At 44.3% G+C, this 18,466-nt stretch overlaps 1 protein-coding gene across 5 annotated transcripts; it reads right to left on the reverse strand.

Annotated features, from left to right (window-relative positions):
• Positions 1-1,938: 1,938 nt before the first annotated feature.
• On the reverse strand, positions 1,939-17,600 carry LOC101949041 (cytochrome b-c1 complex subunit 7). Of its 5 annotated transcripts, none has more exons than XM_065585949.1 (6): positions 17,485-17,547; positions 16,899-17,015; positions 15,197-15,266; positions 12,218-12,289; positions 9,909-10,075; positions 1,939-2,590 (listed from the first exon to the last, which is right to left on the reverse strand). In XM_065585949.1, exons 5-6 carry the CDS (start codon positions 10,068-10,070, stop codon positions 2,513-2,515), a joined length of 240 nt encoding a protein of 79 aa, XP_065442021.1. In that variant the 5' UTR covers positions 10,071-10,075; positions 12,218-12,289; positions 15,197-15,266; positions 16,899-17,015; positions 17,485-17,547; the 3' UTR covers positions 1,939-2,512. The 5 variants fall into 5 exon arrangements, with proteins under 5 accessions (XP_065442021.1, XP_065442022.1, XP_023961039.1 ...); XM_065585950.1 differs by having other exon boundaries at positions 17,421-17,507; XM_024105271.3 differs by lacking the exon at positions 15,197-15,266 and having other exon boundaries at positions 17,485-17,567.
• Between the last annotated feature and the right edge of the window lie 866 nt (positions 17,601-18,466).

Below are 18,466 nucleotides of genomic sequence, written 5' to 3' on the forward strand. Positions count from 1 at the left end.
TTTGCCAAATTTCAAATCATTACTCCACAGTAATGAAGGTAGTAGAGGTTCTCAACTAAATGACTAGAAGAATTTTTAAACAAGGGCAGAATGTGTTTTTTCCTCTAACATCAGACAGCTGAACCATTTTAGCTGAAACTTTCCAAAATACTTCAGCCTGAGGCAGACATACACAATGGAAAATTTCAGCCCAATGGATTAGTTTAACAAAGTAATAAGCAACTGAAAACAGGTTTATAATGGAAAGTCAACCTTAGCAATAGACAGTACAATCACCTCTGCTTAATATGGTTTCCTCCCAGCCACTCCCCCAGCATAGAACTTTAAATGCTATTTGGCAGGGAAAACTGAATTTATACTTTGCTTCATTGTTTTAAGGCAGCTCAAAAGGCCTCCTCAGTTTTTTTACAACGTAAGTGTAGATTCTGTGAATGCTGCAGACATTTATTTATTTATTTAAAGAGTCAGTGATTTCAAGTGTCCATTTTTAGGATCCAGTTTTCAGAGCATGGGTGACTCAGCACTTTCTAAAGGAAAGAGTCAGGCCACTTTAAGGTATCTTCCTTTGAGCACTCAAAGTCACCACTCACTTATGAAAACCTTAGCCTCCAATACTTTATGGACCAGTGGTAGGATTAAGATATTGCACTACCAAAGTCTAATAAAACTTTTCAATTAAATTGAGACTATTTAGACTTGTTTAGACACCTATTTAACGTCCACCTACACTTAAATTAAAAAAAAAAAAAAAAAAAAAAATAGATTAGACCGTCAGAGCACCAATCCCACTTCTGAAACTCCCAGGAAAAGCAGACTAGACATTGCTGATACTTCAGACTTTTTTTTTTTTTAAACCATTGATAAGCTTTCAGGTCTTTTTAGATGTTTATAAAAAGGCATGTCCATCTTTCATTTTCAGGTCTGTAACAACAACAGGAATGTTTTTAGTCATACATTTTACTATGACTTCAGGGAAGCAAGAAAAGAACTGGATCCTTTGTTGAAAGAATTTGTAAGGGGCTGTGGCAGATGGAATTGTGAAAGCAACTTTTTCCAAACTCCTAGTCTGAGATGGCCACCACCCATCAGCAAATTATGTGGACCACTTATACATCCATTTTTGAAATACCTAGCTCTTACATAGTGCTTTTCATCTATGGAGCTCAAAGCACTTTACAAAAAGAGCATGATCCCTATTTTACAGATGGGGAAACCAAGGCACAGAGGTAACGTGACTTGCTGGAGGTCACACAACAGGCCAGCAGCAGAGCTTGGAAAAGAACCTAGGACTCCCATGTCCCAGCCCAGTGCTCTAGTCAGTAGGCCAAACTAATCCTACCACCACAAGACTTGGCTTGCTCCAAGTTTTCATAGTTAATTTGTTTTTACAGCGTAATATGTAATCCTCTTAGCTTTGCCCTGCCTCCTTTTATCTTTCTGCAGATCAAACATGTGCTATTTCTTAGTGTCTGCATATCTTGCTACTATCTGGGCAGGGCAAGACTTGTGCATGTCAACAAGGTTGCATGTGCATGGAATTTTGAGACAGCCTTTGGAGGAGGGGGGAAAAAAACATGCAGGAAAGCATATGGTCCACTGTCGGGTTTTAATTTTAACACACCCACATTTGAGTTCCACCTCCTGTCTGAAGATACTTTCTCTGTGCCTAAACTGTTCATGTATTAAACACGTAGACATTTGTACTTGAGATCAGCAGCTTGCACAAAGACTTGCTTTGGGCAGAGGGAGGAAGGAGGACAGATGCCATTTTTAAAATTAGTTTCTAGAAAGGGTATCAGAGTAAGTCACTGTAACCCAGTAACACATCGTAAAATTTCAAGAATTTAGAATAAGAACGACGCATTGTTACCAAAGACGACAACTATTCTAAAGCGTTGTTCAGCATTTAGTACATGAAGGGAGTGACTAGGACATTAATAAAACTGAGGCAATCATCTTTATTCTGTGATTAACAAATCACTCAAATTCCATTCCATTCCTGTAGTATTCCATGTGCTTGGGTACATACACACAGTTACATAATGCTGTTGAATAAGCACTCAAGCATGCATCATAGTATTCCTGTCTCCAGGGAAGAGAGGCGATGAAGGGTATAAGCCTATCACTCCATGTATAAGTATCCCTTTTATAAATTAAATAGAGGAGCTGGCATAAACACCCAAAGACTTTTGCTTACCTACCCTCCCAGCTGCAGGAAGCAGCTGTACTATGACGAGTATGAATCAAGAGGCTGGAATGAAGACTACATATTCATGTGAGGATATGCAATGTATCTGATTGTAGGAAAGGTCTGAACACTGGTTTGTTATAATTTACAAAAAAGTTTCCAACTAGATTTTGTACTTTGACATGTTTATTTTAGTTGGACTGACAAATTCAGTGAACAAAATGTTTCTTCAGCCTCAGATTTTCTTCAACAGATTTTTATCATAACACTAAAATATTTGTTAGAAAGAAATGCAGCAGTTTACATGAAGCATCTCCCCAGCAGTTACTTCTTGTTCCACTCTTCTCTTTCAAGTCGTTCACGGATTACCTCTTTCAGATATGGTTCGAGATACTTTTTATCCTGAAACAGAACAGATTTTTTTTATTTTTAAAACATGCAAGTAATTTCCCATTAAGTGCAGCTCTAACTCTGCAAGTGTGACTGAAAATGGCACACGGGTTCTGTGTTTCTCAAATTCATATCAAACCTTGCCTACTTTAAGGGGCAAAGGATGAATTTTCTAGCTCCAATTTCTGCAAATTCAGCCTGTCATCTGATTGCCAAGCTGTGTTCTATCTTCTCATGCCTCATCACCATTGACAGGCCAAATCATGCTTTCATGTGCAGCCCCACCATCTCCAAGTTAGGCCCTCTTGCAGGTCTTCCATAGCAAAAGTTCAAGAATTTTTCCAACTCATTTCTCAATACCCAAAGTGCTCTAGTGACATAGCCAAGCTTTGATCATCATCCTGCATTTTAGAGACCTTCTTCTTCACATGGTTTTAGCTATTTTATGGGTGAACTTGAGTTCCACATGATCAACAATTCAAAGGCCAATTAAAATGGTTGAACTAAGCTCTTGCTATTTTATCTGTAGAATAAAATCTTTGTATTTTAAGCATTAAATGCCCTTCAGTTTCTTCCAATCCATTCCTTGAGCTGCAGCAGTAGTGTCCAAGAAATAGTTTCACAACTACATGCAACTGTTGTGAATCTGTCCAGCTATGTTTAGTCACTTGAGCAATCCATTATCTGTAGGATCCTATGGATTTAAAAATATATTAGTCTTGTCCATAAGCGATTCTAGTCTTCCTTTCTCCTATACCTCAAGTTATTTTTCCTTTGGATAGCTACTTCTCCAGTCAGTGCAACAGTGGTCAGTCTTGCACACCACCTTTGCAATACTGACAGTTTGCTTGAATCCCTTCTGTTCCTGAAAGAAGCTCCCAAACACTTAAAAGCAGGTCATGAAAGACCTGCCCATCTCAGATAAGAGTTGAAGATGCTGGATCTTAATGTTAGATTCCAAAGCCAGAAGGGACCATTGTGATCAATATCCTGCTGCAGACATTTGGGGGCATTTTTTAAAACCTTTTAAAGTCACACCAGCTTTAGGATAACTAACTCCGGTTTCCTGGCCAATTTCTTGTTTTGAAACAAATTATCCTAACTAAACCATGCAACACAATGTTGTACAATGAACAACTCCTTTTTGTATTTTGTAAGTATGCCAGGTGATTTGGCTTCAACAATCAAGGTTTTTACTCTTTTAGCCACCATCTCTCTCATATAGTACAGTTCATGAGACAGTTTCTCCTAAAATGTGGTACTTTCTTTTATACATAAAAGAAAAACCATGCAAAACATAACACCTTGCATCCCAAATTCATACAAGATACTTTATAAAACATTTTAATTTGCAGTTGCAGAAGTATTTAAGTGCTAAGAATGATTAGACAAGTCACTGTTTTCCACTAAAGAGGAGTGCAGACTTCTGTTAAAACACAACAATAATACATAACTATAACTCCTGGGGGCATTCTGTGCCAAAAACTAAAAATTCTGCACACAATATTTTAAAATTCTGCAAAATAACACTACATAAATCACACCATTTCAATTATTTTGGTAATTTATTTCAAAATGTCAGCAAATATGCCTGTAACAATACAGATGCACACAAAAATTCCCCCAGGAGTAGAGAATTAAAGAAACCCCTATGACAACCCAGTTCCTGTTTCTCTGCCCCCTTCTCGCCCAGAGCCCAGCCGGGGGGCCGGGCACCCACAACTCCTCCCCCCAGAGCCCAGCCATGGCGCCTCCCCCAGCCCAGACACTTGCCCTTTTTCTCTCCCCCCGCCCCCGAGACCAGGGATCCAGAGGGAGAAACAGCCTGATGCCTGGTCCCAGGCTTGCATGGAGTTTCCTGTGCACTGCTGCCTCCTTCCCTCAGGGCATGCTGGAAATTGCAGCTGCCAGGAACCCTCTAGCTCCCTCCCCCAGGCAGCGTCTCTTCTATGTGCGAGCTAGGCTCTGCAGGGTCCAGCGGCCCCTAGTGGAGGCCAGCAGCACTGCAGCCCATTTCTGTGGGGGAAAGGAAATTCTGTGCGCACATTAATTTCTTCAAAAAGTACGAGGAGTACTTGTGGCACCTTAGAGACTAACACACTTGTTTGGGCATAAGCTTTCGTAGGCTAAAGCCCACTTCATCAGATGCATGCAGTGGAAAATACAGTAAGAGATGTACACACACACCATGAAAAAATGGGTGTTGCCATACCAACCCTAACCAGACTAATCAATTAAGGTGGGCTATTATCAGCAGGAGAAAAAAAAACTTTTGTAGTGATAATCAGGATGGCCCATTTCAAACAGCTGACAAGGTGTGAGTAACAGTGAAGGGAAAATTAGTATGGGGAAATAGTTTTTACTTTGTATAATGACCCATCCACTCCCAGTCCTTATTTAAGCCTAATTGAATGGTGTCCAGTTTGCAACGTTTCCTCAGCTCTCGTCCCCTAACGCCCCTACTCTACTTGCGCTACATTGACAACATCTTCATCATCTGGACCCATGGAAAAGAAGCCCTTGAGGAATTCCACCACGATTTCAACAATTTCCATCCCACCATCAACCTCAGCCTGGACCAGTCCACACAAGAGATCCACTTCCTGGACACTACAGTGGTAATAAGCGAAGGTCACATAACCACCATCCTATACAGAAACCTACTGACCGCTATACTTACTTACTTGGTTACAGCTTTCATCCAGACCATATCACATGATCCATTGTCTACAGCCAAGCTCTAAGATACAACTGCATTTGCTCCAATCCCTCAGACAGAGACAAACACCTACAAGATCTCTACCTAGCGTTCTTAAAACTACAATACCCACCTGCTGAAGTGAAGAAGCAAACAGACTGACAGAGCCAGAAGAATACCCAGAAGTCACCTACTAGAGGACAGGCTCAACAAAGAAAGTAACAGAACGCCACTAGCCATCACATTCAGCCCCCAACTAAAACCTCTCCAGTGTATCATCAAGGATCTACATCCTATCCTGAAGGACGATCCCTCACTCTCAGAGATCTTGGGAGACAGGCCAGTCCTTGCTTACAGACAGCCCCCCAACCTGAAGCAAATACTCACCAGCAACCACACAACAAAATCACTAACCCAGGAACCTATCCTTGCAACAAAGCCCATTGCCAACTCTGTCCACATATCTATTCAAGGGACACCATCATAGGACCTAATCACAGCCACCACACCTTCAAGGGCTCATTCACCTGCACATCTACCAATGTGATATATGCCATCATGTGCCAGCAATGCCCCTTTGCCATGTACATTGTCCAAACCGGACAGTCTCTATGCAAAAGAATAAATGGACACAAATCAGACATCAAGAATTATAACATTTAAAAACCAGTCGGAGAACACTTCAACCTCCCTGGTCACTCAATTACAGACCTAAAAGTCACCATTCTTCAACAACAACAAAAACCTTCAAAAATAGACTCCAATGAGAAACTGCAGAACTGGAATTAATTTGCAAGCGATTAAATTACGCTTGAATAAGGACTAAGACTTCAGTAACTCAGTCAGGGGTTGGGGATCTATTACAGGTGGGTGAGGTTCCGTGGCCTGAAATGTGCAGGAGGTCAGACTAGATCGGGGTGGGCAGACTGTGGCCCAAGGGCCACATCTGGGAATAGAAATTGTATGGCGGACCATGAATGCTCAGAAAATTGGGGTTGGAGTGCAGGCTCTGGGGTGGGGCCAGAAATTAGGAGTTCAGGGTGCGGGAGGCGGCTTTGGGCTGGGATCGAGGGGTTTGGAGGGCGGGGGGGGGGGGGATCAGGGCTGGGGCAGGGAGTGGGAAAGGGGCGGGGGTGCAGGCTCTGGGCGGCGCTTACCTCAAGCAGCTCCCGGAAGCAGTGGCATGTCCCTTCTCCAGCTCTTACACAGAGGCGCGGCCAGGCAGCTCTGCATGCTGCCCCGCCCGCAGGCACCATCCCTGCAGCTCCCATTGGAGTACTGGAGGGGGCCATGCCATGGCTTCTGGGAGCCAGGTGGAGTAGCCCCCGACCCTGCTCCCCAACTGGAGAGCCGGAGGGGAGCCATGCGGCTGCTTCTGGGAGCCGCGTGGAGCGGTGCCAACCCTGCTCCCCAGCTGGAGCAGGGTAAGCCCCAGACCTATGATATTAGAGTCTATGAGAACAGCCTTCTCCTGCTGTCTGTCTGCTAATGTAGATGGTCCTAGAGGTCAAGCATGCAGCACTACTGAAAGCTCAGGATTCAAACCCTGATACACGATTGTGACGGATGTTACAGTTTCAACCAGAATTTGGGTTTAACCTTTCCTTTTAGAAAAGGCTAAAAAATTATACCAAAAATACATTAAAGAACAATCACTCAATCATTAGATCACATACTATCAGAATGCATGTGCACACAGGAGAGCAGAATTAAGGTTGTACAGCAAATGTAAATATGGCATTTTCAAATTTCAAGTGCTCAACTTTGCAACTCAAATGATTTCTGTTTAATGTATGTGATGACCATTAATTACATAGGCCAACTCTGCATCAGGATTCGGACTGCAGTGTCATATGCATAGCCATATATGAGCACCGCGACAATATCGTCATTGTCAGCGATGGATTACCGATATTAATATATATAATAATTAGAGTAGCTGGATTGCAATTTTCGAGCAGTTACACTGTAGTTAAGTTTTGATATCTATAATCACTATTAATCATGTAACAAGGAAGTTCACTACATGACAGATCACTGAATTCACACTCGGAATGCCCTAAGGAGGACTGCACCAAAAAAAAAAAAACCAACCAACCAAACAAAATCTGTGTACGATATTTTAAAATTGTGCAAGCTTTGTCAATAAACGCGGAGGCTCCAGCATGGCAGTGGGGAGCACAGGCCACTGGCTACACGGAGATGGGAGATCCCCCTGCAGCCTCCCACCACCCACCCTGGGGATACAGACTTAGTGGTGATGCTGCACCTGACCCCAACACAGCACAAGGCCTAGGCCTGCCCCGTGCACTAAGTGTGGGGCAAGCAGGCTCAACCAGGCAGGGTCCAAGTGTGGAGGGGGTCAGAGTCAGGGGATCCAAGTGAAGGGTGAGAGGATTCTGTGTGGGACAATCTGGGTCTAGGCCAGAGGTGGGCAAACTACGGCCCGCTGGCCACATCCAGCCCACGGGACCATCCTGCCCAGCCCATGAGCTCCTGGCCGGGGAGGCTAGTCCCCGGCCCCTCCCCTTCTATCTCCTCTCCCCCGCAGTCTCAGCGCGCTGTGCCGCCAGCACTCTGGGCAGGGGTGGCAGTCAGGGGACAGGGAGCACTTGGATGGGGTGGCGGTCAGGGGATGGGGGAAAACAGTGGGCGGTTGGATAGGCGTGGGCTGTCAGGGGGCAGGAGTGTGGATAGGGGCCAGGGCAGTCAGGGGACAGGGAGCAAGGAGGGTTGGATAGGGGTCCCGGGAGGGGGTGGTCGGGGGCAAGGAGCAGTGGGGGTTAGATGGGTCAGGGGTTCTGAGGGAGGCAGTCAGGGGGCGGGGGCCAGGCTGTTTGGGGGAGGCACAGCCTTCCCTACCTGGCCCGCCATACAGTTTCGCAACCCCGATGTAGCCCTCGGGCCAAAAAGTTTGCCCACCCCTGGTCTAAGTAGTTCGGGGGGGGGGGGGGGGAAGAGGGGGGGAAGACTAGGTGTGGGGGGATCTGGATGCACAGAGGCTCATTGGGGGGGCTCCAGGGGCAATGGGACTCTGCAGGAACTTCCAGGTGAAAGTGGTTGGAGCTCAACGAGAGGTCTGGGTACAGCTAATTGGGGGTCAGTGGCTTGGGGGTCTGGATGTGGTGGCTCAGGGTGGTGGGGCTCGTCAGGGTAGGGGTTTGAGTGCCGGAAGCTCCGTGGGAGGTGATCTGGGTGCAGGGGTTGGGGTCCAGAGGCAGGGGTTGAGGTTTGGATATGGAGGGTTAGGGGGGTTCTGGATGTACAGGGTGTGGCTTGGTGGGAGAGTCTAGATAGAGGAGATCCAGATGCATGGGGGTTGGGCAGATGGGGGAGCAACTCCCCATAAAGTGACCCCTCCCCCAGCAGCTGAGGAGCAATGGGGGCAAGAAGCAGGGGAGGATGCTGAGCTTCCTGCAGCTGGGTGAGGTTTCTGGGGGTGGGTCTGAGACAGCCCCAGACACTTCTTGCAGGGGAAGAGGAAGTCCCATCCTCTCCTGCCTCCAGCCTAGCGGGAACTAGCTGCTGATCCTGGCTCAGGTTAGGATCTGCTGGCTGGAGTGTCCCCAGCCCTGCAGTAATTTACCTCTCCACAAGCTGCTCCAGGTGCCTGAAACGATGCACCTGTGCAGCTAGAGAATGGTGTGCGACTGCTCTTGCAGCTTCCCTTTGGCTTCCTTGTCAGTCATTTTTCTGCAGGGAAGCAAAGAAATCTGCAGGGGACATGAATTCTGTGCACGCACAGTGGCGCAAAATTCCCCCAAGAGTAACTTAGTATAACCTTCCAGTTACATGAATGAGAGTCAACTGCATACAGCAAAGTGGGACAGCACTGCTAGACTAAGTGTGACACATTTAAGACACTTAAAAGGAAAGAAAGTTCTATGGTAATCAGATATTTTAGTCATACCTAGGTATGAAGTTTTTAAAGAGTTATTTACTTTACAACTGGAATCTCTGACATTACATTGGAGTTCTCCTTTAAACAATTTCCCCCCCTCCCAATGTCCCCAGCCCATTTTAAGAATAAAATCTTTGGTTCAGAATAGCATTCTGCAAAATTAAAGGGGCTTATCACAAAAAAAAAAAAAAAAAAAAAAAAAATCAAGGTATGCTCATGTTATCTGGAGATTTTTACAAAATACAACATTAGGCCTGGTTTGGAAGATGGCATTTTCTAACTGCACAGCAGTAAAGATTCCATGTTTATAATTGCCGTTAAGGATACTCAAGCTTCTAAGTAGAGTGTTGTAAATGGAACTTCCATTTATAAAAGATACAATTTTGTATTACACTGACCAAAAATACTGTTCATTAAATGCATCCTGTAAGATACAAGTGAAAATTTTAAGCATCTCACAAAGACTTATATACTTGCTCAACTTTACGCATGTGAGTATTCTATACATTTCACTGGGACTGTGCACACGTATGAAATTAAACACATGGAAGTCTTTTCAGGATCAAGGCTTAGTAGGCTGTCTTCTGTCCAATAAGAATTCATTGTTTTCATTTAATAGGACATAGCCAAACTTGTCTACAAGGACTGTATTCACATAATGTAAGAAAAACATTTAAAGATGAAAACAGATAAGCTGCCCATATTAAAAAAAAAAAAGTACGTACACATACCTCTTCATATTTCACCCACTGTTTTTCAGGAAGAATTTGTTGTTTCATACTCAAATCAAGGGCTCTCTTGATGCGAAATAGTCGTTCATTATAAACATTTTCTGGAAGCCTCTTCAGCGCTGCTTTTACATCATCATTTTCATATAGGGTATCTTCTCGCATTAATCCTGTAACAGTAACATTTTTCAATATCATTGAGTTGCCAGTCCTAGTGTTAATAGCTGTCAAAATCTTAGTTTTAGTTAATATTTAATGGAAATCATTTTTCTACAAAGCAGGTTATTAAACACTGGCACACACACATATATACATACACACACACACACACACACACACACAAATTGTAATTGTGTTTTCTTTTCATAAGAATGAACAGAAAGAAGAAAAAATTAGCCCAATGAAGAAAATCACTGAAGTCCATTAGTATGTAGTGTCTTTCCCTCTACAGTGACCTGGTGTCTTCCTACTTAGTAATTTAACTTATCTTTTAAAGACCTGCTGTTCCTGAACTATGTTGTATTAAAGATTTTTCTGGACTTCATTTACTAAACAGGAAGCCACAAGGTCACTGTAGAAGGAAAGACACTACACACACAGATCATAACAAAAAAGCAGCATTTCATGTTGATTCAATTATTCCCTTCAGAGTGCAAACTTGGAGTTTGTAAGATCTCATCCCATAAGGGGTCATAGTACCCAATATTTCTAGGTTGATGCATTATGAAAGACAGAGCAGAGGATGCTTCAGCAAGCAGCATGGCAAGCCGATCAGTTTTAATAAGGAGAAGACTGACCAAAAGAATCAAGCAGAAATATCCCCTCCTCCAAAAACCATCAATCCTTGACAGTCTCAATACTGTGAGCAGCAATGATCCCTTGCTGCTACATAGAAAATAAATGAGGCAAGAAAGTTGTTCACTTTCAAGGCAGAAAGTACTGTATCTATACTCTATAAATGACTACAGTTTTAATCCTAATTGAGATAGTTCCTCAAGGTAATATTTAGCTACTGCATCCAAGAAGACTGGGTATTTCTTGTCTGCTTCAGTAATGTTACAGCAGTGTATAAATCAGTACAGTTTATTAAACTACTAAACAGGGTCTACATAGTTTAATGGATTGCTAATGAGATATAGGGTCTCTTCTATAGATTATCAGTTCAAAATGAGCCCAAGTATCATTGCCATCTGATGGGTGTTTGGTGACCAATATGAAATGAGATATCCCACTCCAGTTCCTACTGGACATACGTCCACCATTAAAAAATACCAGCAAAACTAGGAGGAATATCTGTTAACAATTTCAGCAGAAGTGATGAACAGGCCTAAAAACTCTGAACAAACATCTCACTCCTAGAGGGAAAACAGCAACAGTACATGAGAGAGCTGGTACAGCCACTCTGTCTTTTCTGTGGATAAATGAACAACTTGCTGTAACTTTCACAATTAAACTGACTCAATGTCAAAAAGGCGGCAATTAACTTGTGACTATGCAGATTCCCTTTTATCAGTGAATAAACATAACCAGCCATTCAGAAACTAGATTAGTTGGTACACAGTTCATATGGACTAATGCTGAACAAATGTAAGGAAATGCTATCAAGGCAAGGTCCTGATTTTATGGATGAAAGAAATGTTGTAAAGCTGTTTCCTCATAAGCACTGGAGAAGCACATCATCTGCATAACATTTTCTTTCAACTTCCTTTCCTATTTCTACAGTTCATAACACCATAACTACGTACTCCAAGTGAGTTGTAGTTAATTCTTAAGAGCATGTTTCCAGCTTCTGTTGCTTTGTTTTTTGGGGAATCTTGTTGTGGTCAGATCTAGGTCTCATGGATAAACTCTTTGTGATCTCAATCATCAACGGGACTCAGATCAGAGCCTTCAAGAGGTGAACTTTACAGTAAGATCTGAAAATAATGACGATTGGACTCTTGATATCCTTTGGGACAGGGTTCCAGATCATTGGGGCTATTTTCGTGAAACTTCTTGCTCCAGCACCCTTCAGTTTATACTTGGGCTCTTAGTTGTAGAGAAGCAAGTTATAGCAGCTACCATAATACATTGCAGAAGAGGCAGATTGTTCATCATTAGTTAGCAAGTATCAGTACTCAAGCTATTACAAACAAACATTTTCACAACTGCAATAGAAGGGTGTGGCTAACATTGATACACAAGATGGGCTTTAAATTGAATACAAATACATTAGTTTTGAAATTAACTTTATCTAGAACGGTTCTTTATACAGGCAATGGATGCACACAAATGTTCACCGTTTTCAACTCTTAAAAAATTAAGACACCTACCAAGTTTGTTGAATCCAGCTGCGTTGTAATACCATTTGCGAAAGCCTTCTAACAGTCGACCACTTGCTGAAACTGAAAGTGATCTCTATTAGTTCAGGAGTAAGACAAAACTTAACACAAGCAGCACTAGTTAAAATATCTCTGAAGACTTATATGCCAGCTTTCAACGTACACCATTTGTCTAGCTACTACTGAGACACACAAGCTCGTGAACATTATAGCATAACTAAAACTGACAATTAGACATCATTTTAGAGCATTGATATCAAGAAATTTAGTTGAGTTTTTACAAGCCACTTTAAGATCACAAACTAAGATTTCTATGTTAAAGAGAACCTAGACCAGTTTAAGTGATGTTTAGTAGAGAACAAAAGAAATTATTTTCAGTGTTTAATAAAATTGGGCACCCATTGCTCCCCATGAGCCCAAAAGTATATCAAGCTGCAGAATGGAAATTGACAGCCTCAGATTTCACTGGGAAAGGGAACAACAGATAAATATTAACTTAAGTTTTGCTTAACAGAGTTTGGGGGAGGGGAGGATTTTTGCACAAAGTTAACATTGCACAATACAAGAAGAAAATGATTAAGTGAGGCACAGGTGGAAAAATACTTGTACTGATCCAACAGCAAGCTTCTTTAGAACTCTATTTCTACACTGTTTGTTACAGCTTTTTATACTACCCTCATCACTGAGCACCTTCCAGTAGTGCATTAAGCATTTACTAACATCTGTCATGTTTGTTCTCATCCTCCTCTGAGAGGCGCCTACAGTGGAGCGTCTTATTTTGGTAGGCTTGGTTTTTTTTCCTTTTTGTTCCTGAGCTAGTAATCAAAAAGAACACTAACAGGGATCACAATAAGTGATATTATAGGATAGTTTTACATACTATACCTGTATCTCATTTACATACATTACTCCATCTCTCTGGCCTTGCTCAGTGAAAAGATTTTAGTGCTTAAATAGACACTATCAACTTGAAATTTAGTCAGTTACACAAAAGGAATTAAAAAGAGGTTCAGGTACTACATCACCTCTGACACTGCAAATTTTTGTGATTTTACAATCACACTTGCACATTATTTCTAGAAGAATCCTAAATATAGCATGGCAATAGAGAGGTTTCCAAGGAAGTTAATTTTGTGTGGGATAGGCAAAAAAGGAGAGAAAAAATGCTGATGAGTGCCTTAAAATACATGAAACATATGTTGCAGAGAGTATGAATGAGCAGTTTTGAAGAAACCATGAATAATAGAAAGATAGCAGGTGTACTATGGCAGTTAACCAGATGAGTTCACCAGCAAAGGAAGACAGAGCAATAAGGTGATTTCCCCCCATTCACACACACTCTCCCAAGTTTAACTTCAGGTACTCTACCAGGAAGAACCCACAATGGAAGGAAAACAATGTGTCATCAACTCCACTGCTAACTATTTCTCTTCCTGTACTCGTAAGTCCTGGCCAGACATGCATCCGGACCCTGGAGGCTTCTACTCAGGTCCTGCTCTTGATTTGCTGAGAATGCAGCCTGCATATCCCTGCTAACAAAAGCCAGGCAGGGAAATCCAGCGTGAGGTGTGTCTGTTGGTGGACTCTCTCACAAAGCATGACACACCCAGGAGGAGGGGATTTGTCTGTGTAGCATCTAGGAGCACAAGGACATCAACAGGATGCTCATGAAAACATCAAGAATGGAGGATGCTAGCTGACTGGAGAAGATTCCAGTCCTACCAAAGGAGGAAGGGGAGCTGGCTGCTGGGCACATCATGCAGTAGACAGTGCTCAACTCCCCACTTGCATCCCCTGTCAATCAAGGTCAAGAACCAGTATGCTGTACTGGCAACATGACAAGAGGAGCAGATACCAATGACTGAAGGAAAGGAGCCACCTGCTCCCAAGGCTGGAAAGCTCACAGCCACCACACCCAAAAGAAGGAGACAAAAGGTGGTGGTGATTGGGGACTCATTTCGGAAGGGGATGGAGGCATCCATCTACTGACACGACTCAACATCCCAGAAGGAGCACTGTCTGTAGCCCACATCTCAGATGCTATGGAAAGGTTGTCAAGGTTCATCCGTCCTTCTGATCACTACCTCATGCTTCTCATTCACATGGGTACTGATACCACAGGTATGACCCTGAAAAGATCAGCACTGACTACTGGGCTCTGGGAGCAAAGGTGAAGGAGTCAGAGTTGCAGATTGAGGGTAAAGGGCACAGTCAGGGACATGTGTATGTTGAAGATGAATGCATGGCTGTGCAATGTTGAAAGGAGGGCTTTGGCTTCCTCGACCATGGGATGTTGTTCAGGAAAGGAGGATTGGTAGGAAGAGATAAGGTTCACCTGACCAAGAAGGGGAAGAGCATTTGTGTTCACTGACTTGCCAACCTAATGAGGAGGGGTTTAAACTAGGTTCGAAGGGGACCCATGACAGAAGCCCACCGGTAGGTACAAAAATGAATCCTACCAGAAGTGGAAACAGACAAATTTCTAAAAATGCGTACAAAAGAATAACACAACAAAGTGAGAAAGGCTAAGGCACAAAATGAGTTACAGCTAGCAAGGGACATAAAAGGCAATAAGAAGAGGCTGTTAATATATTTACAGAACAAGAGAAAGTCAGGAAAGTGTGGGTCCACTACTTAGTAGGGAAGGAGGGCTAGTAACAGATGACATCCAGAAGGCTGACGTGTTGAATGCCTATTTTGCTTCACTCCTCACTAGGAAATCATGACCAGATGCTTAACACAATTAGTATTAACAAGGAGGAAGGAACACAAACCAGATTTAAAAAAAAAAATAAAAAACACAGAACAAGTTAAAGAATATTTAAATAAGTTAGAGATAATTAAGTCAGCAGCACCTGACAAAATTCACCCTAAAGTACTTCAGGAACTAGCTGAAACAACCTAAGAAGATTCGAGAACCCTGGAGAACAGATGAGGTTCCAGAGGACTGGAGAAGGGCAAACACATTACCTATCTTTAAAAGGGGAACAAAGAGGACCCAAGGAATTCTAGACCAGTCAGCTTAAATTTGATACAGTGCCTGAAAAGATAAAAGATAACAATCCATTTGTAAGCATCAGGATAATAGGGTTATTAGTAATAATCATGATCAAATCATGCCAAACCAAACTGCTGTATATACTCGTTCATTAGCTCATTCCTTTATAAGCTGACCCCCGAAGATGGTAAGGTAAAAATAGCAAAAGCTGTATGACCCTTTCATAAGCCGACCCTGTATTTCAGGGGTTGGCAAACTTTGGCTCCTGGCCGTCAGGGTAAGCCGCTGGCGGGTCGGGATGTTTTGTTTACTTGGAGCGTCTGCAGGCATGGAGCCCCTCAGCTCCCTGTGGCCGCGGTTCGCCGTTCCCAGCCAACGGGAGCTGCAGGAAGTGGTGCCACTTCCACAGCCACGGGGAGCTGAGGGGCTCCATGCCTGCAGACGCTTCAACTAAACAAAATGACAATGTATTAGATATTCAATTCAATGATTCCAGAGTTTAAAATCATCAAATTTTCGTGTAGACCCATTTATAAGCCAACCCCCGCTCTTTGATGCATCACTTTTTTACCAAAAATATTCAGCTTATGAACGAGTATATACGGTCATTTCCTCCTTTGATAGGATTACTGGCCTAGATGATGAGGGAGAAGCTATAGTTGTGATACATGTTGATTTTAGTAAGGCTTTTTTGACATATTGCCAATGATTTTTTATTAGCAAACTAGAGAAATGTGATTAGATGATACTACTATAAGGTGGGTACACAACTGATTCAAAGATTGTACTCAAAATGGTTTGCTGTCGAACTGGGAGAACATATCTAGTGGTCCTTTTCAGGGGTCGCTCCAGGGTCTGATACTATTAAACATTTTCATTAATGTCTCGGATAATGGAGTGGACAGTATGCTTATAAAGTATTTAGATAATAGCAAGCTCGGAGGGGTTGGTAGCTCTCTAGAGGACAGGATTAGAATTCAAAGTGACTTTGACAAATAGGAGAATTGGTCTGAAATCAACCAAATGAAATTCCAGACAAGCACAAAATTCTACACTCAGGGAGGAATCAAATACACAGCTATAAAATGGGGAATATCTGGCTAATGGATCACATATTGAATACAAGTCAACAGTGTGATTCAGCTGCAAAAAAGCTAACATTCTGGGGTGTATTAACAGGAGTGTCATACGTAAGAAAAGGGAGGCAATTGTCTTGCTCTACTTGACACTAGTGAGGCCCCAGCAGGAGTACTGCATCCAGTTCTGGGCACCATGCATCAAAGAAGATGATGTAGACAAACTGGAGACAGTCCAGAAGATGGCACCAAAAATGATAAAAGATCTAGAAAATGTGATCTACAGTATAAGGAAAGGTTTAAATGGCTGAGCAGGGTTAGTCTTGAGAGAACCCCAACAGGAGGGGGAAAAAAGGGACCTGATAGTCTTCAAATATGTTAAAGGCTGTTATAAAGAGACAGTGATCAATTGTTTTTCATGTCCACTGAAGACAGGAGCCGTAGTAATGGGCTTAATCCACAGCAAGGGAGATTTAGGTTAGACATTAGGAAAATCTTTCTAACTATAAGGATAATTAAATTCTGGATAGCTTCCAAAACAAGTTGGGAAACCACTGTCCCTGGAAGTTTTTAAGGATAGATTAGAGTTGACAAATACCTCTCTAGGATGGTCTAGGACTCTAGGTATACTTGGTCCAGCCTCAGTGCAGGGGATAGACTAGATGAGCTTTCCAGGTCCCTTCCAGCCCTACATTTCTGACTGTATATGAAAACACTGTACAAAACAGAAACTTATATGAGGAGCGGATGAACTAAGTGCATTAGGTCAGCCACCCAACAACAAGACTATTAAGCCACCTCACAAATACCTCTGAAAAAGCAAGTTACCCAAACTTCACAAAGAAGCAAAACATTACAGAACTGAATTTACTTTGAGTCCCAATTCCCCAGTCTAACTCCCCGCGCACACTGAATTCCCAGCTGGAGCCCCTTGTACCCAACCAACCAACCAACCAACCAACCCACCCGTCTGGCTCCGCCTGCCCGCACTGAACTGCCCCCGCTGAGCCGTTTGCTTCGGGCTGATGGGGCCAGGCGCAGAGAGAAAGGGGCCTCTCTCCCCCCCACCCTCTGGGGCAACGGCGCACGGAGCCCGGCATTGCCATGTCCCCAGGCTCACCCGAGCCCAGGAGACCCAAAGGCCGGAAAGGACACGCAACTCGCGGAGGCCACCGACTCCTCACCTGGTGCCCTCGCCGCCATCTTGACCTCAAAAAGAAGCGCAGGCTTCTGGGTAAACTACCGATTCCCCGCGTCACGTGACCCGTACGGGCTCTTTTCCGTTTGCGCAACGCGCATGCGCTCCGTGCAGAACGTAACGTAACTCGTGCCCGCTGCGCCGAGGGGAGGGCGAGGCGGGTAGAGGAGATGGGGCTGCGTCCTGTAGCAGAGCGCAGAGCTCCCGGCTGGGCCTCGCCCCCAAGGAGGCAGGCGGGGGGTTCCCCAGGGCTACTGCGATCCCACTGGCTCCCCGCTATGCACCGCGGCCCCCGCCCGGCGGCGCTGCTACCCCCGGCTGTGGGCGCGGCCCCGGGGGTGCCCGGCGGCTCGGCAGTGCCCAGCGCTGCCCCAACGAAGTGCAGTACCAAACTCCCCCGCTACTCCCGCTCCCCGCTAGCGGGCCTGGGAGGCGCCGCCCTGGGCACAGCAGAGGCGCGCGAGGAGGCAGCGCTGGGGAGGGTGACCCGGGGCGCGTCACTCATCCGCGCGCAGGAGCCGCTTCGGTGGCTCGTTCCTTCGGCCCGGTTCCGCGCTCCCGCAAGGGAGGCAGGCTGTAGCCACGCGCGCGCCAGCGCAGGGCGCTGTACATATTCTCACCGGGTGCTGTATTGCAGCAGCACTTAGGCGACCAGCCGTGGTCAGGACTAGGCACCACCCCAACAGAGCGAGAGCCGGTCCCTGCCCCAAAGAGCTTACAATTCAAGTAGGCCAAACAGACTGAATTTGATTGATCTACTGTCAGGGCCGGATTAACTTTTAACTTTGTGGGCCTGGCGCCAAACATATTTATGGGCCCCGATGGGGCAAGGTGCAGGGGGGCGGGATGGTCAGTCTCCAGAGGGAAGGGGGGCTGGGGCAATGAGGGACAGCGCAGCAGGAGCAGCTCCGCTCTGTGCAGCCCAGGAGGTGGGCTCTGTTTACAAACCTGCAGCTGCCAGACGCACA

This window comes from Chrysemys picta, chromosome 2, assembly GCF_011386835.1.
Source record: "Chrysemys picta bellii isolate R12L10 chromosome 2, ASM1138683v2, whole genome shotgun sequence".
NCBI lineage: Eukaryota > Metazoa > Chordata > Testudines > Emydidae > Chrysemys > Chrysemys picta.